At 40.1% G+C, this 22,985-nt stretch overlaps 2 protein-coding genes and 1 pseudogene across 2 annotated transcripts in view; 1 reads left to right on the top strand and 2 right to left on the bottom strand.

The window, feature by feature from the left end:
• Positions 1 to 9,396, bottom strand: part of Oosp2 (oocyte secreted protein 2) — a 14,853-nt gene extending 5,457 nt beyond the window's left edge. Inside the window, exons 1-2 of the mRNA XM_021151474.1 lie at positions 9,295 to 9,396; positions 898 to 1,079 (exon numbers count right to left, since the gene is read on the bottom strand). Of these exons, the coding sequence (XP_021007133.1) occupies positions 898 to 1,079; positions 9,295 to 9,370 (258 nt within the window). The 5' untranslated portion in view covers positions 9,371 to 9,396. The remainder of the gene's footprint in view (positions 1 to 897; positions 1,080 to 9,294) is intronic.
• LOC110285983 overlaps positions 1 to 22,985 on the top strand; it is a 214,154-nt pseudogene that overhangs the window by 142,417 nt on the left and 48,752 nt on the right.
• LOC110285372 (oocyte-secreted protein 1) overlaps positions 16,595 to 22,985 on the bottom strand; it is a 23,323-nt gene continuing 16,932 nt past the window's right edge. Inside the window, exons 4-5 of the mRNA XM_021151473.1 lie at positions 17,178 to 17,297; positions 16,595 to 16,703 (exon numbers count right to left, since the gene is read on the bottom strand). Of these exons, the coding sequence (XP_021007132.1) occupies positions 16,595 to 16,703; positions 17,178 to 17,297 (229 nt within the window). The remainder of the gene's footprint in view (positions 16,704 to 17,177; positions 17,298 to 22,985) is intronic.

Genomic DNA, 22,985 nt, shown 5'->3' on the forward strand with positions numbered 1-22,985 from the left:
CCAGGGCCAAAAAGTGGGAGTGGATGGGTAGGGTATTGGGGGGGGGGAGTGTATTGGGGACTTTTTTGATAGCATTGGAAATGTAAATGAGGAAAATACCTAATAAAAAAATTAATTCTAAAAAATATAATAATAAATAAATAAATAAATCAAACTAGACTTGAAAAAAATCTACCGGGAAACAATGTCCCAGAATAAAATAACAGTTTTAATATAGCCTTAGCTGAATAGCTAACAGATATATAACTCCAATTAAAATTCACTCCCGTGTAGGCACACATCCTAATGGAGCATGGGTAAATTTCAGATGACTTAACTGAATTGACTATTGAATTGAACATATAATGTAGCATGCATTGCCAGGGCTGGTGATCTGGAGCATTAGAAGCATTAATACAATTTACAATTGTTTGTGAAGGGGCTAGGAAAATGCATAGGTGAATAGAAGTGCTCGAGGCTCTTGCAGAGAATTTAATTTGGGTTCCAAGCACCCACATCATGTGGCCTACAACTGTCTGTAACTCCAGGGAATCCGATGTCCTCTTTTGGTCTTCCAGCACACCTGTATATATTCATGCACAAATATAGATACACAAAAATAAAATTTTGCTTAAAAACTTCTTGCCAAGATTTTGTGAAATAGACTAGAATCTTTTTAAATTTTTTAAAATCATTGCCTGCATCATGAGTCTGCAAATCTGTGCTACAAATTTCTAGGCCTAAAATTTACCCAATAATTGGGGAGGAATACATGTGGGAGTCTATTGTACTATAGTCATTGGTTATTACCAGCAGAATCATGGATATGGATCAGTTAAAGGACCATAATGCTAACAGTAAGCAAATAAACATGAAAAACACTTGTTACTTTTACAGACAGCACTACAAAGTTCTCACCTTTGTCCTGATGCCACACTGAGAAACAGGGTATATGAAATCATATTGATGTGCGAGTATTTGAGTTGCACTGCAGTTCTGTCCCAGATATAATTCATCAGCAAAAATATATGGATGTTTTTTGTTCTGAGAAACCGCACTAACAGTGACCGTCAACCAGTCCTGAGAACAACTTTTATACACTGCAGAAAGATACACATGAGAAAATGTCAAGTGTGCATTAACTTCAAGAAAGAGCTAATTTTCTGTCAAGAGTAAACATAGTTTTAAAAAGAGCTGATGACTGGTCTCCCATCTGTGCCCCAGAGCTAAGGCTGTCCCACAACCCTCCACACCTAAATCCCACCCAGAGAGAGCTGGTCTCTCAGGAGTACTCTCACTTCTAAGCCTACAAGTGAGACCTCCACTTTTGCTCCAATAACTGTCCAAAAGGAACCCAACAGGAGTGAAAAGGACACAGGAACAGCAGAACAGCTAAGGACAGAATACTTCTGGTCTCCATCTGCACCCTGAGCTAAGGGTGACCCACAGCCCTCCTTACACAAAACTCGCCAGTTGAGAGCTGGACTCCCAAGGAGTGCTGATACACCTAACACCACAGGTTCACAGGCCCAAAGAAGGGGAAAGCCCCACTCAGAGACAGAAAGGACAGGTAGAACTTGAGATAACCAGATGGCAAGAGGTAAGCACAAGAACATATGTAACAGAAACCAAGGCTACTTGGCATCATCAGAACCTAGTTCTCCCACTGCAGCAAGTCCTGGATAACATATCAAACTGGAAAAACAAGATTCAGATTTAAAATTATATGTCATGATAATGATGATGATAGAGGACTTTAAGAAGTACATGAAAAAAAAAAAACTCCATTAATAAAATGCAGGAGAACACAGGTAAAAAGGTAGAAGCCCTTAAAGAGGAAGCACAAAAATCCCTTAAAGAATGACAGGAAAACACAATCAAACAGGTGAAGTAATTTAACAAAACTATCCAGGATCAAAAATGGAAATAGAAGCAATAAAGAAATCACAAAGGAGATAGAAAACCTAAAAAAAGAGATCAGGAGTCGTAGATGCAAGCATCACCAACAGAATACAACAGATAGAAGAGAGAATCTCAGGTGCAGAAGATACCATAGAAAACATTGACACAAGAGGCAAAGGAAGTGCAAAATGCAAAAAGGTTCTCACCCAAACATTCAGAAAATCCAGGACACAATGAGAAGACTAAACCTAAGGATAATAGGTACAGAAGAGAGTAAAGATTTCCAACTTAAAGGGCCAGTAAATATCTTCAACAAAATTATAGAAGAAAAATTCCCTAACCTAAAGAAAGAGATGCCTATGAACATACAAGAAGCCTACAGAACTCCAGATAGTTTGGACCAGAAAAGAAATTTCTCCCATCACATAATAAGCAAAACACCCAATGCACAAAACAAAGAAAGAATACTAAAAGCAGTAAAAGAAAAAGGCCAAGTAACATATAAAGGCAAGCCTATCAGAATTACACCAGATTTCTCACCAGAGACTATGAAAGCCAGAAGGTCCTGGGCAGATGTCATACAGACCCTAAGAGAACACAAATTCCAGCCCAGACTACGATACCCAGAAAAACTCTCAATTACCAGATATGGAGAAAGCAAGATATTCAATGACAAAACCAAATTTACACAATATCTTTCACAAATCCAGTCCTACAAAGGATAAAGGACAGAAATCTCCAACACAAGGAGGAAAGCTACACCCTATAAAAAGCAAGAAAGTAATCTGCTTTCAACAAACCCAAAAGAAAATAGCCACACAAACATAAATCCATCTCTAACAACAAAAACACAGGAAGTAACAATCACTTTTCCTTAATATCTCTTAACGCCAATGGACTCAATTCCCCAATAAAAACACATATAGACTAAATGAATGGATATGTAAACAGGACCCAGCATTTTGCTACATACAGGAAGTGCACCTCAGTGTCAAAGACAAAAACTACCTCAGAATAAAAGGCTGGAAAATAATTTTCCAAGCAAAAGGTCCCAAGAAACAAGCTGGAGTAGTCATTCAAAAATCAAATAAAATTGACTTTCAACCAAAAGTTATCAAAACAGATAAGAAAGGACACTTTGTACTCATCAATGGAAAAATCTACCAAAAAGAATTCTCAGTTCTGAACATCTATGCCCCCAAAGGCAAGGGCACCCACATTCATAAAAGAAACGTTACTAAAGCTCAAAGCACACATTACCTCACACAATAATTGTGGGAGACTTCAACACCCCACTCTCATCAATGAGCAGATCATGAAAACAGAAACTAAACAAAGACAGACTGAAACTAACAGAAGTTATGGACCTAATGGATTTAACAGGTAGTTATAGAATATTTCATCCTAAATCAAAATAGTATACCTTCTTCTCAGCACCTCATGGTACCTTCTCCAAAATTGGCCATATAATCTGTCACAAAACAGGCCTCAAGACATACAAGAAAATTGAAATAATCCCATGCATTTTATCAGATAACCAAGGATTACGGCTGATCTTCAATAACAACAAAAACAACAGAAAGCCCAGATAAACATGGAAGCTATACAACATTCTACTCAATGATAACCTGGTCAAGGAAGAAATAAAGAAAGAAATTAAAGACTTTTTAGAATTAATGAAAATGAAGCCACAACATACCCAAACTTATGAGACACAATGAAAGCAGTCCTAAGAGGAAAACTCATATCTCTAAGTGCCTCCAAAAAGAAACTGGAGAGAGCATACACTAGCAGCTTAATAGCACATCTGAAAGCTCTAGAACAAAAAGAAGCAAATACACCCAAGAGGAGCAGATGGTAGGAAATAATCAAACTCAGGGCTGAAATCAACCAAGTAGAAACAAAATGAACTATAAAAAGAATTAACAAACCAGGGGCTGATTCTTTGGGAAAATCAACAAGATAGATAAACCCTTAGCCAAACTAAACAGAGGACACAGAGAAAGTGTTCAAATTAACAAAACCAGAAATAAAAAGGAAGACAGAAACCCAGGAAATCCAAAACATCATCAGATCCTACTATAAAAGCCTGTACTCAACACAACTGGAAAATCTGTATGAAATGGACAATTTCATAGACAGATGCCAAATACTAAAGTTAAATTATGGCCAGAAAAATGCATGTAAATAGTCCCATAACCTCATTAAATGTCTCCCAACCAAAAAAAAAAAAAAAAAAAATGCGTTTAGAGCAACGTTCTATCAGACTTTCAAAGACGACCTAATACCAACACGCTTCAAACTATTCCACAAAATAGAAACAGAAGGAACACTACCCAATTCATTCTATTAAGCCACAAGTATGAGCATACCTAAATCACACAAAGACCCAAAAAGAAAGAACTTCTCACTTATGAATATCGATGCTAAAATATTCAATAAAATTCTTGAAAACCAAATCCAAGAACACATTAAAATAATCATCCATCAAAATCAAGTAGGCTTCATCCCAGGGATACAGGTATGGTTCAATATATGAAAATCCATCAACGTAATCCACTATATAAAGAAACTCAAAGGGGAAAAAACTCATGAGGATCTCACTAGATGCTGAAAAAGCATTTGACAACATTCTACACCACATAAAGGTAAAAATCTCGGAGATATCAGGAATTCAAGGCCCATAACAAACATAGTAAAAGCAATATACAGCAAATCAGTAGCCAACATCCAACTAAATGGAAAGAAACTTGAAGCAATCCCACTAAAATCAGGGACTAAACAAGGCTGCCCACTCTCCCCCAAACTATAGTACCCAAAGTTCTATCCAGAGCAATACGACAACAAAAGGAGGTCAAAGGGATACAAATTGTAAAGGAAGAAATCAAAATATTATTATTTGTAGATGATATGGCAGTATACTTAAGTGACCCCAAAAATTCCACCAGAGAACTCCTAAACTTGATTAAATAACCTCAGAAAAGTGGCTGGATCAATCAAGTCCAACACAATGGTATCCTTCCTCTACTCAAAGGATAAATGAATTTCTGAGAAAAATTTGGGAAATGACACCCTTCAAAATAGTCACAAATAATATAAAATACCTTAGTGTTTAACCAAAAAAGTGAAAGATCTGTATGACAACAACTTCAAGTCTCAGAAGAAATAAATCAAAGACCTCATAAATGGAAAGATCACCATGATCAAGGATTGGCAGGATTAATACAGTAAAAATGGCCATCTTGCTGAAAGCAATCTACATATTCAATACAATCCCCATCAAAATTCCAACTCAATTCTTCATAGAGTAACAAAGATCAATTTGCAAATTCAAGTGGAAAAACAAAAAACTCAGGATAGCTAAAAATATTCTCAACAATGAAAGAACTTCTGGGGAAATCACCATCCCTGCTATCTCTGACCTCAAGCTGTACTACAGAGCAATAGTGATAAAACAGACAAACAAACAAACAAACAAAAACTTCATGCTGTTGATACAGTGACAGGCCAGATGATCAATGGAATAGAATTGAAGACCCAGAATGAACCCACACAACTATGGTCTCTTGATCTTTGACAAAAAGCTAAAAACCATCCAGTGGAAAAAGGACAGCATCGTCACTAATGGTGTTGGTTCAACTGGAGGTCAGCATTTAGAAGAATGCAAATTAATCCATTCTTAGCTCCTTGTAAAAAGCTCAAGTACAAGGGTATCAAGGACCTCAAACCAGATACACTGAAACTAATAGAAAAGAAAGTGGGGAAGAGCCTCAAGCACATGGGCACAGGGGAAAATTTCCTGAACAGAACACAAATAGCTTATTCTCTAAGATCAAGTATAAACAAATGGGACCTCATAAAACTACAAAGCTTCAATAAGGTAAAGGACACTATCAATAGAACAAAACAGCAACCAACGTATTGGGAAAATATCTTTACCAACCCAACATCCAATAGAGGGCTAATATCCGATATATACAAAGAACTCAAGGAGTTAGACTCCAGAGAACTAAATAACCCTATTAAAAATGGGGTACAGAGCTAAACAAAGAATTCTCAACTGAAAAATATAATGGCCAAGAAGCACCTAAAGAAATGTTCAACATCTTTAGCCATCAGGAAATGCAAATCAAAAGAACCCTGAGATTCCACCTCACAACAGTTAGAATGGCTAAGATCAAAAACTCAGGTGACAGCAGATGCTGGCAAGGATGTGGAGAAAGAGGAACACCCTTCCATTGTTGGTGGAATTACAAGATGGTACAACCACTGTGGAAATCAGTCTGGCAGTTCCTCAGAAAATAGTAGCGCCTAAGGACCCCGCTACACCACTTCTGGAAATATACCCAAAAGATGCTCCAACATATAACAAGGACACATGCTCCACTATGTTCATAGCAGCTTATTTATAATAGCCAGAAGTTAGAAACAACCCAGATGTCCTTCAACAGAGGAATGGATAAAGAAAATGTGGTACATTTACATAATGGAGTACAACTCGGCTATTAAAAACAATGAATTCATGAAATTCTTAGGCAAATGGTTGGAATTAGAAAATATCATCCTGCATGAGGTAACCCAGTCGCTAAAGAACACACATTGTATGCACTCACTGATAAGTGGATATTAGCCCAAAAGCTTGGAATACCCAAGATACAATTCACAGACCACATGAAGCTCAAGAAGAAGGAAGACCAAAGTGTGGATGCTTCAGTCCTTATTAGAAGGGATAACATAATACTCAAGGGAGGAGTTACAGAGACAAAGTGTGGAGCCGAGACTGAAGGAAAGACCATCCAAAGACTACCCCACTTGGGGATCCATGCCATATACAGTCACCAAACCCAAACACTACTCCAGATGCCAAGAAGTGCTTGCTTACAGGAGCCTGATATAGCTGTCTCCTGAGAGGCTGACAAGCCTGACAAAGACAGAGGTGGATGCTCTAAGCCAACCATTGGACTGAGCAAGTGGTCCACAATGGAGGAGTTAAAGGACTGAAGGATCTGAAGGGACAAAATCACCAACCCAAGACTTCACATGAAGGGACCCATGGCTCCAGCTGCATATGTAGCAGAGGATGGTCTTGTTGGACATAATGGGAATAGAGGTCTTTTGTCCTGGGAAGACTCGATGCCCCAGTATAGGAGAATGCCCAGGCAGGGAGGTGGAAGTGGGTGGATGGGTGGGGTACCACCCTCATACAAGCAAGGGGAGGGAGGTGGTTGGGCTAACACCCTCATACAAGCAGGGGAAGGGATGATGGGATAGGGGGCTTCTGGAGGGAAAACTGGGAAAGGGGATAACATTTGAAATGTAAATAAATAAAATATCCACTCAAAAAAAGCAAAAAAAAGTAAAACACCAAAAAATAGATAATTTATACAATAAATTATTTTTAAGTCATATTCTGCCACAAAAAAAGAGCCTATGAAGGATTTGGAGATTATCATTATTTTCAAAATACATCTGCTTAGTTATTCCCACATACATAGATAGATATCTGATATTTCACAGGTGAAACCCAGCAACATCAAGGATGAAAATATAAAATCACCTATGATTTCTTTCCTTCTGAAGAACTGAAATTCTACAAAAGGTGCTATATTCAGGAGTGTGTGAAAGGGAATACTTTATCCCCACAACCTTTGTAAGGAGATGAAGAGAAAATATGCTCCAGAGGAACTCAAAACAGCCTCAGCCATGAGAGAAAGAAGTCTGAAGAGAGAAAACACACCCTCCTCACAGCTTTACAGTGCTGGAAAATTCACCCTCAGGTAAAACTTACTCTTAGCCTATACATGGAGATCTCCAGGAAGTCAACCACGAAAGTTACTTTTAATGGATGCATTGGGAGGAACTTCCCATAATGGAAAATATATGCGGTCAATGAGTATGAGGCTACTGCAGCCTCCAAAAATCAGTGGGGCCTATGAGTTTTTGGTCTTTGGAGATAAGCCACCATTAAGAAGACAAGGTAAGTTTGGGGTAGGAAGGCAGGTGTTTTACATCTATGTCTTTGTGTGCTTAAAATGTTATTCTATGCCCTAAATAGGAGAATTGGGAAGAGCTTCCTTAAAAGAAATATATATATATATATATATATATATATATATATATATATATCAACACCTAAGATTAAAACTGGTTTTTAAAAAGTAAGTGGACCTAGGCATACTGAAAGTCCATTCTTTTAAGCTCTACTCCCACCTCCTATCACCACATTTCAGTCAGTTGGACACTTTATGGTGGTTCCTCCAACATCTGAAAAATTACTGAGAACCACACATAGCTGTTGAATCATCAACTTAAGCAATTCTTCCTGACCCCAAACAGTAATTAGGACCAGGGCACAGATACCTTGCTCAATCTGTCCCAGGAAGCTGGAATCTGCTAGTTACCACTTCCTCTGCATGTGCTGTCTATTTTCAGCCATTAACTGCTGCACTAGCCTAAAGACATCATTGTAAAGTGAAAGGATACCAGAACCCGAATATGGTCCTCAATCCTACAAGGTCTCCAAGCCAAACAGACAAATAAGAAACCTGTATTTCAGTTCTACAGGAAACTCCACTTCTAACAATAGCAATAGACAAGCCAACTTTGTAAATAATAATAACAACACAAGAATTCTGCCTTGGAAAAGCTAGCATTTAGTCAGATGTTAAAACTAGGAGGATCTTGATTCTAGGTGAGATGGGGGAAAGATATTAAAATGAACCTTTAAACATGACAGACTTGCTTTATGTTGGTCTTCGTGGCTTCTTAGGAATCACCATCTGATATGAGTGACTGGCAGAGCAGTACGTTTGTGTGTGTGTTTCTGCAGCCCAGGCTAGCCTCAAAATTGCTATACAGCCAAAGCTGACTTTGAACTCCTGATTCACTAGCTTCACCTTCACAAGTACTAGAATTATATAGACTTGTATCATCACAACCAGCTAGGGCAATACTATTAAAAGAACAGAAAGCAATATCATGAAGAAGAAATATGGAGATTCTAGACATAGGAAGGTCAGTTTCAGAGATACAGTGCCACTGATTGCAAACTATCAACGTACAGATAATTGGCAGTAGATTTGAAAAGGCAGACTTAGATTCAGAGCCATGGGATACTTCTGTAAATGAGATACATTATACAGAAAATACCAAAGCATAGGAAAAGAGGATGTCTGAGAACGTAGACATTAGGCAAAAAGAGGAAACATGTAAATTTGCAAGTCTGCTTTACCTGAAAGTATTTGTATTCCAGAAAATTTATAGCAACATCACAGCTCTGTAGGGAGTAAAAAGGCCTGCATGGAAAGCAATCACTCCACACTGCTTTATCAAGGAAGTATCCTTCAAAGGAGCCTGCATGGCAGGCAATCAATCGTTACCCTTTCTAAGAAGTATCTCCAAGTGCTCACTTACCATCAATGTCCCAAGCACAAGTCCAAACCAAGACAGCAAGATAAACCAGGACCTCTAAAGCCATAGAGACCCCCATCTTGCAGACTTCCTGAATAGCACCACTCAGAAACAAAAAGGAACAGTCATGGCTGATTTAAGTGATTTTGTATGGCAGCCCGTGCTCAGCTGCCTTCATTTTTCTTGTTAAAGTAGGCTGTAGAGGTGATGTGCTAACTACTTAAAACTCAGGTTTTCCAGATTATTTACACCACAAATCTCAAAGAAGCATACATAAGTGGATCATGCTCTAGTGGATGGTCCCACCACTGTGCCGCACAAATTAGATTCCATAAAGTATCACAAAAAGAAGACAGAAGTTTGGGGGTGGGGATGGAAAGAGGGCTAGAGCTAAGAAAATTAGAAAATTAGAGGGCTAGAGCCAGGAGTAAATATTATAAAAATACACTGTATAATGTATGGATTATTCAAAGAAGAAATTAAAAAATTTTTAAATGTTTCAATTGATAACTATTTGCAATGGATTGTTAAGGTCATCTAAATGCCTCCAATTACAATATTGACAGTAACCACTATGTTGTTAGAAATAAGTTTTTTTTTAATTGGATATTTTCTTTGTTTACAGTTCAAATGTTATCCCCTTTCCTGGCCCGCCCCCTGCAGAAATCCCCGACCCATTCCCCCTCCCCCTGCTTCTATGAGGGTGTTCCCTCACCCACCAACCCACTCCTACCTCCCTGCCCTCTCTTTCCCCTACACTGGGGCATAGAGCCATCACAGGACCAAGGGCCTCTCCTCCCATTGATGCCTGACAGGGTCATCCTATGCTACATATGCAGCTGGAGCCATGGGTTCCTCCTTGGTAGTTTAGTCCCTGGGAGCTCTGGGCGGGGGGTGGGGGGGTCTGGTTGGTTGGTATTGTTGTTCTTTCTATGGGTTGCAAATCCCTTCAGATCATTCAGTCCTTTCTCTAACTCCTCCATTGGGGATACCATGCTCAGTCCAATGGTTAGCTGAGAGCATCCACCTCTGTATTTGCTAGGCTGTGGCAGAGCCTCTCAGGAGACAGCTCCTGTCAGCACTCACTTTTTGGCATTCACGATACTGTCTGCGATTGGTGACTGTATATGGCCTGGATCCCCAGGTAGGGTACTCTCTGGATGGCCTTTCCTTCAGTCTCTGCTCCACACTTGATCTCCATATTTGCTCCCATGAGAATTCTGTTCCCTCTTCTAAGAAGAACTGAAACATCCACACTGTGGTCTTCCTTCTTCTTGAGCTTCATGTGGTCTGTGAACTGTACCTTGGGTATTCCAAGCTTTGGGGCTAATATCTGCTTATCAGTGAGTGCATACCATGTGTGTTCTCTTATGATTTGGTACCTCACTCAGGATGATATCTTCTGTTTCTATCCATTTGCCTAAGAATTTTATGAATTCATTGTTTTTAATAGCTGAGTTGTACTCCAGTGTGTAAATGTACCACATTTTCTTTATCCATTCCACTGTTGAGGGACATCTGGGTTATTTCCAGCTTCTGGCTGTTATAAATAAGCTGCTATGAACATATTGGAGGATGTGGCTGTAATATATATTGCATCATCTTTTGGGTATATGTCCAGAAGTGGTACAGCTGGGTTCTCAGGTAATACTATGTCCAATTTTCTGAGGAACCACCAGACTGATTTCCAGAGTGGTTGTACCAGCTTGCAATCCCACCAGGAATGGAGGAGTGTTCCTCTTTCTCCACATCCTCACCAGCATGCTGTACTATCACCTGAGTTTTTTATCTTAGCCATTCTGAATGGGGTGAGGTGGAATCTCAGGGTTCTTTTGATTTGCACTTCCCTAATGAGTAAGGATGTTGAACATTTCTTTAGGTGCTTCTTGATCATTTGAGTTTCATCAGTTGAGAATTCTTTGTTTAGTACTGTAACCCATTTTTAATAGAGTTATTTGATTCTTGGAGTCTAACTTCTTGAGTTTTTTGTATACATTGGATATTAACCCTCTATCAGATATAGGATTGGTAAAGATCTTTACTCAGTCTGTTGGTTGCCTTTTTGTCTTATTGACAGTGTGCTTTGCCTTACAGAAGCTTTGCAGTTTTATGAGGTCCCATTTGTTGATTCTTGATCTTAGAGCATAAGCCAATGGTGTTCTGTTCAGAAGAATATCCCCTGTGTCCATGTGTTCAAGGCTGACCCCACTTTCTCTTCTATTAGTTTCAGTGGACCCAGAAATAAACCCACACACCTATGGTCACTTGATCTTTTACAATGAAACTAAAAACATACCAGTGGGGGGAAAAAAAGAGAGAAAAGAAAGAAAGAAAGCATATTCAACAAAGGCTGCTGGTCTAACTGGCAGTCTGTATGTAGAAGAATGCAAGTTGATCACTTATCTCCTTGTACAAAGCTCAAGCCCAAGTGGATCAAAGACCTACATATAAAACCAGATTCACTGAATCTAACAGATGAGGAAGTGGGAAATAGCCCCAAACACATCTGCACAGGGGAAATTTTCCTGAACAGAAAACCAATGGCTCAAGCTCTAAGATCAACAATTGACAAATGGGACCTCATAAAATTGAAAAGCTTCTGTAAGGTAAAGGACACTGTAAATTGGACAAAACAGCAACCTACAGATTGGGAAAAGATTTTTATCAATCCTACAGCCAATAGAGGGCTAATCTCTAAACTATAAAAATAACTCCAGAAAACCAAATAACCCAATGAAAAATAGGGCAACCTACAGATTGGGAAAAGATTTTTCTCAATCTTACATCCAATAGAGGGCTAGTATCTAAATATAAAAAGAACTCCAGAAAAACAAATAACCCAATGAAAAATAGGGTACAGAGCTAAACAACGAATTCTGAACTGAGGAATCTCAAATGGCCTAGAAGTATCTAAAGAAATGTTCAACATCCATAACCATCAGGGAAATGCAAATCAAAATGACAGAGATTCCACCTCACACTATTCAGAATGGCTAAGATCAAAAACTCAGGTGACATCGAGTGCTGGAGAGGATGTGGAGAAAGAGGAATACTCCTCCATTGTTTCTGGGATTGAAAGCTGGTATAACCACTTTGGAAATCAATCTGGTGGTTCCTCAGAAAAAATGGAAATAGTTCTACCCGAAGACACAGCTATACCATTCCTGGGCATATACCCAAAAGATGCTCCAAATTTTAACAAGGATGCATGCTCCACTATGATCATAGCCACCTTAATTATAATAGCCAAAGGCTAGAAACAACCCAAATGTCCCTCAATGGAAGAATGGATACAGAAAATGTGGTACATTACACAATATAATAGTGCTCAGCTATTAAAAACTATGACTTCCTTCTGGTCAGCACTGGTCTATCTTGGGTGCAAACTCAGCTGACAGTCCGACGGTCACCAGAAGAGTCTCCACTCCCAGGCACTTTTGCATGCCCAGGATCTTAGGATCACCTGTGAGTAGAACACAACATCTGTTTCAACACCACTGGGAGTGACTAGGACTAGAAGAATCCAGGGATGCAGGAACACCACCGAATGAGTGGCTCCAGGTCCTTCTGGTCAGCACTCTTCTACCTTGGGGGCAAACTTGTCAGAAGCTGGAAATAACCCAGATGTCCCTTAACAGAAGAATGGATATAGAAAATGTGGTACTTTTACACAATGGAGTACTATGCAGCTATTAAAAAACAATGAACTTATGAAAGTCTTAGGCAAATGGATGGATCTAGAGGATATCATCCTGAGTGAGGTAACCCAGTCACAAAAGAACACACATGATATGCACTCACTGATAAGTGGATATTAGCCCAGAAGCTCAGAATACCCAAGATACAATTCACAAACCACATGTAACTAAAGAAGGAGGAAGACCAAAGTGTGGATGCTTCAGTCCTTCTTAGAAGGGGCAACAAAATACCCATGGAAGGAGTTACAGAGACAAACTGTGAAGCAGAGATTAAAGGAAGAGACTGCCCCACCTGGGGATCCATCCAATATACAATCACCAAACCCAGACACTACTGTGGATGCCAACAAGAGCTTGCTGACAGGAGCCTGATATAGCTGTCTCCTGAGAGGCTCTGCCAGTGCCTGACAAATACAGAAGTGGGTATTCACAGCCAACCATTGGACTGAGCTCAGAGTCCCCAGTAAAGGAGCTAAAGAAAGGACCCAAGGAGTTGAAGGGGGTTGCAGCCCCACAGGAGGAACAACAATATAAACTAACCAGTACCCAAGAGCTCCCAGGGACTAAACCACCAACCAAAGAGTACACATGGTAGGACTCATGGATCTAGTTGCATATGTAGCAGAGGATGGCCTAGTCAGTCATCAATGGAAGGAGAGGCCCTTGGTCCTGTGAAGGCAATATGCCCCGGTGTAGGGGAATGCCAGGGCCAGGAGTTAGGAGAGGGTGGGTTGGTGAGCAGGGGGAGGGATAGTGGATTGGGGAGGGGGTTTTCAGAGGGGAAACTAGGAAAGTGGATAACATATGAAATGTAAATAAAGAAAATATCTAATAAAAATAATGAAAAAAACTATGACTTCATGAATTTTGTAGGCAAATGGATGGAACTAGAAAATATCATCCTGAGTTAAGTAACCTAGACACAAAAGCATATACATGGTATGGACTCCCTGATAAGTGGATATTAACCATGTTCCAGCTCCAGCAAGCAACAGAACTCAGCAGTATTGGCTATTTGGCTCTGGCTTTAGAGTCATGAATAGAAGGAACTACTGGGACAACTGATGCTGGTTAGATGGAGCTAAAAAGAATTAGTGGTGATTAAGAAGAGATCAGCATCACCGAGGTGAAATCTTCTGGGAAGTGTTTTCTGAGAGCACAAAGAAACTATGTTCCAGAGATAGCCAATATTGTACCTCATGCTGCAGCTGTACTTGGTAATGTGTAAGAGCCACTCAGGTGGTACTGGTTTTGAAGACATGAATGGGGTCATGAAGAACAGATGAGGCTTGGCACTGTGAGAGGCCATGGAAGGCCATTGGTGAAGGTGCAGTCTCATTTGCAGTTGATGGCCCAGGACTGAAGGGACCATGCCCAAGAAGTTTGAGATTCCAGAGACATGGGCTATCCGCTGAGGAAAGCTGCTAACGGAGTGGAACCAGCCCATGAGAAAGAAGTTTGTTGCAGTCAACAAAAATGAAAAAGGAGTTGGAGATCTGAAGACTGCTTTGATATCAGACATTGAGATTCAGAGTTTGGAGTTTGCCCAGCTAATTTCCTGTCTTGATTTGGGGTGATTTCAGTTAAGTGATTGGATAAATCTCAGAAGAGACTTTGAACTTTGGGCTTTTAACTTTGTTGAGATTGCTATAGACTATGGAGACACTCAAAGTTGGACTAAACGTATTTTGCATTATGCTATGTTTAGGAAGTAGAATGTTATGGTTTATATATGCTTGGCCCAGGGAGTGGCACTATTAGAAGATGTGGCCCTGTTGGAGTAGGTGTGTCACTGTGGTGGTGGGCTTTAAGACCCTCATCCTAGCTGCCTGGAAACCAATATTCTGCTTGCAGCCTTCAGATGAAAATGTAGAACTCTCATCTCTGCATGCACCAAGCCTGCCTGGATAGTCCCATGCTCCTGCCTTGATAATGGATTGACCCTCTGAACCTGTAAGCCAGCCCCAATTAAATATTGTCATTATAAGAGTTGCCCTGGTCATGGTGTCTATTCACAGCAGTAAAACCCTAACTAAGACAGGTGGGGAATGAGGGGAACCACTAGAAAGTCCCAGACACCAGGGATGTGAGAGGCTCCCAGGACCCAGTGGGGTTGACATTAGCTGAAGTACCCAACACCGGGGAGATAGAACCTGAAGAGACCACCTCCAGTAGATAGACATGGCCTCCAGCAGAGGAATGAGGTCACCCACTTGTCTCAAAATTTTTAACCCAGAATTGTTCCTATCTAAAGGAAACTCAGGGACAAAAAATGGAGCAGAGACTGAAGGAAAGGCCATCCAGAGACTGCCACACCTTGCCATCCATCCCATCCACAGATACCAAACCCTGACACAATTGCTGATGCCAAGAAGTGCTTGAAAACAGGAGCATGGTATGACTGTCCTCTGAGAGGTTCTCCCAGCACTTGACTAAGACAGATGCAATACTCACAGCCAACCATTGGACTGAGCCTGGGAACCCCAATAGAAGAGTTAGGGGAAAAACTGAAGGAGCTGAAGGGGATTGCAACCTCACAAGAAGAACAATATCAATTAACTGCACCTCATGGAGCTCCCAGGAACTAAATCACCAACCAAAGAGTATACATGACTAGGTCCATGGCTCCTGCTACATATATAGCAGAGGACTGCCTTATCTGGCACCAATGAGAGGAGAGGGGCTTGGTCATGTGGAGGCTTATTGCCCCATTGAAATTCTAGAAGGATTAGGTGGGAGTGGGTGGGTGGGGGAGCACACTCTTGAGGAAAAGGGAAGGCGGGGATGAAGAGGAGGGTTTTTGGAGGAGAACAACATTTGAAATGTAAATAAGTAAAATAATAATAATAAAAAGAGCACATGTTCTTTCAGAGAACCAGAGTCCAGTTTGATGAACTCATGAGTTTACTAGGCCACCTTAGAGATATATTAGTGAGTCTCAAAACCGTGACATCACAGAACAGTCCCACCCAGCCTAGGTAATGAGTTCTAAAAGCTGTGTAGAAGAAATCTTCCTTTTAATATTTCACTCCTGAGGACATTAGCATCCCCCAAACCACATGCAGTTGGGCAGGACCAGGTGCACCTGGTGATGGGGTGTGGTTTTGAGCTCAGCTAAAAGCCAGCCACCTCCCACTCCTCCTTCCATGAGAGAAGCACAAATTACCCTTACTAGGTTTTTTGTTTTTTGTTTTTTGTTTTTTTTTTTTAAGGACAAAGCTGGAAAGAGGTAGGGCGGTTGAAGAATGGATCTTGGAGGAGTTAAGGGGAAGAATAGGAGGGTTGAATAAGATCAAAATGCAGTGTATACATACCTGAGATTCTCCCAGAATAAAATATTATAGTAAAAATAATTTTTCAAGAAAAAATAACTACTTATGATCATTAGGCTTAAAAATATGTACATTAATCCTTTAATAATTAGACACAGCATCAATTGGAAATTTTTATTCTTTAATCAGATTTTATACAGTTAAAAGCAGGGACAGCTCCTTTTTAAAAATGAGAATATATGAAGGTCGCATTTCACTTTATTTAAAATTGTCTCTTTTTAAAAAGGGGATGAGAAATCACCAGACCATCTACATTCTGGAGAAATGGAGAACCTAGAAGTTTTGATCCATGAAGCTAGGTACTTCAGCAGCCTCAGACCTGCTCGTTTCAGAGGCCTGAGGCTCCTTGGAGACCTGGTGGTCTTCACTTGATGTTGAAAGGCTGAAGAAATAAAATATGATGTCATCAGAGGATAGTGATGACAACTATAAATATGTGCTCAGGAAGAAGGCTATCCAGGTGACACTGCTTCTTTGGACCACCAATTGTAGGTCTCAATATAGGTACCACACACTTTGAGGTTGAGCCCTACCCACTCAGTTAATCTTCTCTGGAAACACCCTTACAGACACACCCATAGTTAGGTCTCCTAGATTCTAGTCTTCAAGTAAGACCAACTATCACAGTACCCAAGAGGGACATCACTAAGTCCTATGGGATCTCTACTGTCTACTAACAGACTAACAAGACCACTATCATCATTAGCAATTTAAACAAACACAGGAAGGCCTGATCTGGGAGCTGTTTAAGACCAATGTGTCTTTAGTCAACCAGGACATGTCCCTTGACTTTTTCCTTGGCATGTTTTAAGTAATGCCTAACAAAGATGTAAAATATAGTTTGGCATCTTCTTACTTTGATGGCACCGTCGTAACAGTTTGCTCATCTCTTCTTGCCCTCATATCTACTGTCCATTCAGGAGGATCACCAGTGAAATCTCCTCTACTTTCTGCTTCACAGACATGAGGACTCTGACTAAAATAGAGGAAGAAAAGAAGAGAAATATCACAGGGGGCTGAAGATCTATTCCAACCTTAGAGTTGAGAAAGCTCCACTCAAGGCCAAATTTCAGTGACTAATAGACAAAGTGATTTCCACTTATTTTTTCAAACCATTACAAAACAATGATCATTGACCATGGGTTCATCCTCTAATTCCATCATTGACCAATCAATGACCTTGGGCAAGAAATTCAAGTCCATTGTGCCTATTTCCTCACCTGAGAATTGATGTCATTGCATCTACTTCATGGAGTTGCCATAAGTAACAAACTATTTATCTAAGTGAGGCACTTACAACATAAGCCTATGATATAGGACTTTAAAATCCTAGCTACAGTGGGTAGACAAATCATAACTGATTGGGTACAGAAATCAAACATCAGTAATCAGCCACAAATAAGTCATTTATATTATCATCATAATCACATGTGTATAACACACATACACACCCAAATACACACACACACACACACACACACACACACACACATACACACAAACATTATAAAGGAAGAGGGTATGAAAAGATGGTAAGCACTGAAGGTCAGGGAGAACCAGAAAGACTGTCTCTGAAAATGGCAGGACCTCTGCACCCATGAGCTCATAGTACCTGTGGTTCCCTTCATAAGACCTGCATAAGATCAATCCATGTCATACAATATCATGGAGTGGGAAGAGGTTTGTGAGCCCTCAGCCCTAAATGAGGAGTTATGAATAAAGACATCTCAGGGAGAGAAAGTCAGTTGGTTTATTTTGTTTTTTGTTTTTGTTTTTGTTTTTAATTTGGTGCCTGGTAGGTCAATCACACTTTCATGGGTGACCCCACACCCAACACAAATTAGAAGAGAACAATATTTTTTTAAGTAGAAATACTATTATATTTGATTCTTTTTTTTTATTGGATACCTTATTTACATTTCAAATGTTATCGCCTTTCCTGGTTTCCCCTCCAGAAATCCCCCTCCCTCTGCTTCTATGCGGGTGCTCCCCAACCCACCCACCTACATTCTCCTCCCCACCTTGGCATTCCCCTTCATTGAAGATGTGGGGAAAGAGGAACACTCCTCCATTTTTGATGGGATTGCAAGCTGAAACAACCACTCTGGAAATCAGTCTGGTGGTTCCTCAGAAAATTGGACATAGTACTACCTGAGAGTCCATCTATACCACTCCTGGGAATATATCCAAAAGAAGCTCCAACATATAACAAAAGCACAATATTTTTTAAGTCCAAAAGAGAACACAGGCTCCCCTGAAGACAGCTTCCTGAGCCTTCCCAGAAGATTCCCTGCACTCAGAACAGTTGGTGGGAGCTCAGTGAACTCAGGATCCATCATCTCCCAAAACCCCTGCCCACTGAATACCACTCCCCTTTCGCCTAATGCTTTCTGCTGGGGCAGACTGCTAGCTAGTCTGCTCCCCTGAAGATACCATATCCTGAGCCATTCCAGAAGATCCACTGCACTCAGAGCAGTTGGTAAGGACCATCCCCACCCTGCCCCCAGAAAACATCTTCACACAAGACAACAGCTTGACTGCTTCTCTGAAGACTCAACAGGCTAAGGCCTCCCAGGAGATCTACTGCAGCCAAAGTAACAGATCAGCAGCTTCTCTGTCCCTCTGAAGAGCACCCTGTTGGAAAGCCCCACAGATGGCTACAGCCAGGGCCACAGGCCTACCAGGAGAACTGAAGCAACCCAGTAACAAAAGAGACAGATTCCAGATAGATTTACTCAGACCAGCAAACATGAGGAATAGCCAGATGTCGAGAGGCAAGTGCAAGACCACAAGCAACAGAAGCCAATATACATGTATATCATCAGAACCCAGTCCTCCCACCACAGCAAGCCCTGAATATACCAACACACCTGAAAATAGGAAAGCTGACCTAAAATCCAATCTCATGAAGAAAAATAGAGTCCTTTAAGGAGTATATATATATATATATATATATATATATATATATATATAATCACTGAAAAAAAATAAAGGAAAACACAGGTAAGCAGGTAGAAGCCCTTAAAGAGAAAACAAATAAATCCCTTAAAGAAATATGGGAAAACACAATCAAACAGGTGAAGGAATTGAATAAAGTGGTCCAAGACTTAAAGGTAAAAGTAGAAACAATAAAGAAAAGACAAAGGGAGGCAAACCTGGAAATGGAAAACCTAGGAAAGAGGTCAGGAATTACAGATGTAAGCATCACCAGCAGAATACAAGAGATAGAAGAGCTAATCTCAAGTATAGAAGATACCATAGAAGAGATTGACACAATGTTCAAGGAAAATTCAAAATGTAAAATAAACTTCTAACCCAAAGCATCCAGGAAATTCAGGACAATGAAGAGACCAGATCTAGGAAGTATCAGAATAGAGTAGAGTGACAGTCCCCAGCTCAAAAGACCTGAAAATGTCCTCAACAAAACCATAGAAGAAAACCTCCCCAACCAAAAGAAAGAGATGGCCATAAAGGTACAAGAAGCCTATAGAACAGCAAATAAATGGGGCCAGAAAAGAAAATTCTCTTGTCATATAATAATCAAAATGCTAAACACACAAAAAAAAGAAAGAATATTAAAAGCTTCAAGGGAAAAGGGCCAAGCAACATACAAAGGCAGACCTATCAGAATTACACCAGACTTCTCAACAGAGACTATGAAAGCCAGAAGAGTTTGATCAGAGGTCCTGAAGACTGTAAGAGAACACAAATGCCAGCCCAGGCTACAATACCCAGCAAAACTCTCAATCAACATAGATGGAGAAAACAAAATATTCCAAGACAAAACCAAATTCAAACAAATCTACCTACCAATCTAGCACTACAGAGGATCCTAGAAGGAAAACTCCAACACAAGCAAGGTACCTACACCAAAGACAAGACAAGATAGTAAGCATCTTACAACAAAGCCAAACAGAAAGAACCACAAGCACATAAATCCACCTACAAAAACAAACATATCAGAAACCAACAGTCATCTGCCTTTAATATCTCTCAATATTAATGGACTGAACTCACCTATAAAAAGACATAAGCTGGATACACAAACAAGATCCAGCATTTTGCTGCATATAAGAAACACACCTCAGCACCCAGAGCCAATCCTCTGCCACAGGGCTCCATACCCGAATAGTGCTGGGAGATAGATAGCCTCCCAGGAGTACAGACAAGCCTGTGAATGGAGGCAAGACCACCACTGCTGTTCAGAGGATTCCAGCCAGAACCCTCAGGACACAGGAACCATGGAGCTGCCTGGGACAGGAACCTTTCAGTTTCCCTATATGCCCGGAGCTGATCCTGCGCCACAGAGCTACATATACAAATACTGCCAGGAGAAAGCTGGTCTCCAAGGAATGCCTACACACCTTCGAGCATAGGTAAGACCACCACTTCTCTTCAAATTCCTGGCCAAGAGGGACCCTCCCAGAGCCATCAGGACACAAGAACGAAGGATCACCTGTGGATCGGATCCTTCTGGTTTCTGTCTGCACCCCAGAGCTCACCCTGTACCACAGCTCTCCATACCTAAATTCCTCCCAGAGAGAATGAGTCTCCCAGGAGTACTGACACACAGGCTTGCAGGAGGCACAAGACACAGTCTGAGACAGCAAGACCAGGTAACACCACAGATAACCAGATGGTGAAAGGCTAGGACAAGAACATAAGCAACAGAAACCAAGGCTACATGGTATCATCAGAACCCAGTGCTCCCATCACAACAAGCCCTGGTTACCCCAACACACTAAAAAAGCAAGACTCTGATTTAAAATCACATCTCATGACAATGATAGAGGACTTTTAAAAAGACTTAAATAACTTCCATAAAGAAATACAAGCAAACACAAGTAAACAGGTAGGAGCCCTTAAAGAGGAAACACAAAAATCCCTTAAAGAATTTTAGGAAAATACAACCAAACACATGAAGGAATTGAACAAAACCAGGATCTAAAAATGGAAATAGAAACAATTAAAAAAAAAAACCCACAGAGGGAGACAACATGGGAGATAGAAAACCTGGGGGGGGGGGGAAGAAAATCTAAGAAAGAGATCAGGAGATCAGGAGTCATAGATGCATGCATCGCCAACAGAATACAAGAAATAGAGGATCTCAGGTGCAGAAGATACCATAGAAAACATTGACACAAGAGGCAAAGGAAATGCAAAATGCAAAAAGATCCTAACCCAAAACATCCAGGAAATCCAAGATACAATGAGAAGAAGACAAAGACCAAACCTAAGGATAATAGGTATAGAAGAGAATGAAGATTCCCAACTTAAAGAGCCATTAAATATCTTCAACAAAATTGTAGAAGAAAACTACCCTAACCTAAAGAAAAAGATGCACATAAGCATACAAGAAGCCTACAGAACTGGAAATAGATTGGATCAGAAAAGGGATTCCTCCTGTCACATAATAATCAAAACACCAAACACACAAAACAAAGAAAGAATATTAAAAGCAGTAAGGGAAAAAGGTCAAGTAACATACATATAAAGTAACATATCAGAATTACACCAGACTTCTTACCAGAGACTACGAAAGCTAGAAGATCCTGAGCAGATCTCATACAGACCACTAAGGGAACACATATTCCAGCCCAGACTACTATACCCAACAAAACTCTCAATTACCACAGATAGAGAAAACAAGACATTCCATTACAAAACCAAATTTCACAAATCCAGTGCTACAAAGGATAATAGATAGAAAATGCCAACACAAGGAGGAAACTACACCCTAGAAAAAGCAAGAAAGTAATCTTCTTTCAAAAAACCCAAAAGAACATAACACACAAACATAAAAATAACATCAAAAATAACAGGAAGCAACAATCACTATTCCTTAATATCTCTTAACATAAATGGACTCAATTCCCCAATAAGAAGAAATAGACTAACAGACTAGATAAGTAAACAGGACCCAGCAATTTGCTGCATACAGGAAGTGCACCTCAGTGTGAAAGACAAACACTACCTCAGAGTAAAGGCTGGAAATACAATTTTCCAAGGAAATGGTCCTAAGAAACAAGCTGGAGTGGCCATTCTAATATCTGATAAAAATCGACACTCAACCAATAGTCATCAAAAAAAGATAAGGAAGGACACTTCTTACTCATCAAAGGAAAAATCTACCAATAAGAACTCTCAATTCTGAACACCTATGCCCCAAATGCAAGGGCACCCACATTCATAAAAGAAACTTTACTAAAGCTCAAAGCACACATTGCACAGCACACAATAATAGTGGGAGTCTTCAACACCCCACTCTCATCAATAGACAGATCAGGGAAACACAAACTAAACAGAGACACAGTGAATCTAACAGAAGGTATGGACCTAATGGATTTATCAATAGAACATTCCATCCTAAATCAAAAGAATACACCTTCTTCTCAGCACCTCATGGTACCTTCTCCAAAATTGAGCATATGATTGGTCACAAAACAGACCTCAACATATATAAGAAGACTGAAATAATCCCATGCATCCTATGAATCACTACAGATTAAAGCTGGTATTCAATAGCAACAAAAACAACAAAAACCCCACATACACATGGAAACTGAACAATGTTCTACTCAATGATAACTTGGTCAAGGAAGAAAGAAAGAAAGAAAGAAAGAAAGAAAGAAAGAAAGAAAGAAAGAAAGAAAGAAAGAAAGAA

Source organism: Mus caroli, chromosome 19 (assembly GCF_900094665.2).
Source record: "Mus caroli chromosome 19, CAROLI_EIJ_v1.1, whole genome shotgun sequence".
Taxonomy (NCBI): domain Eukaryota; kingdom Metazoa; phylum Chordata; class Mammalia; order Rodentia; family Muridae; genus Mus; species Mus caroli.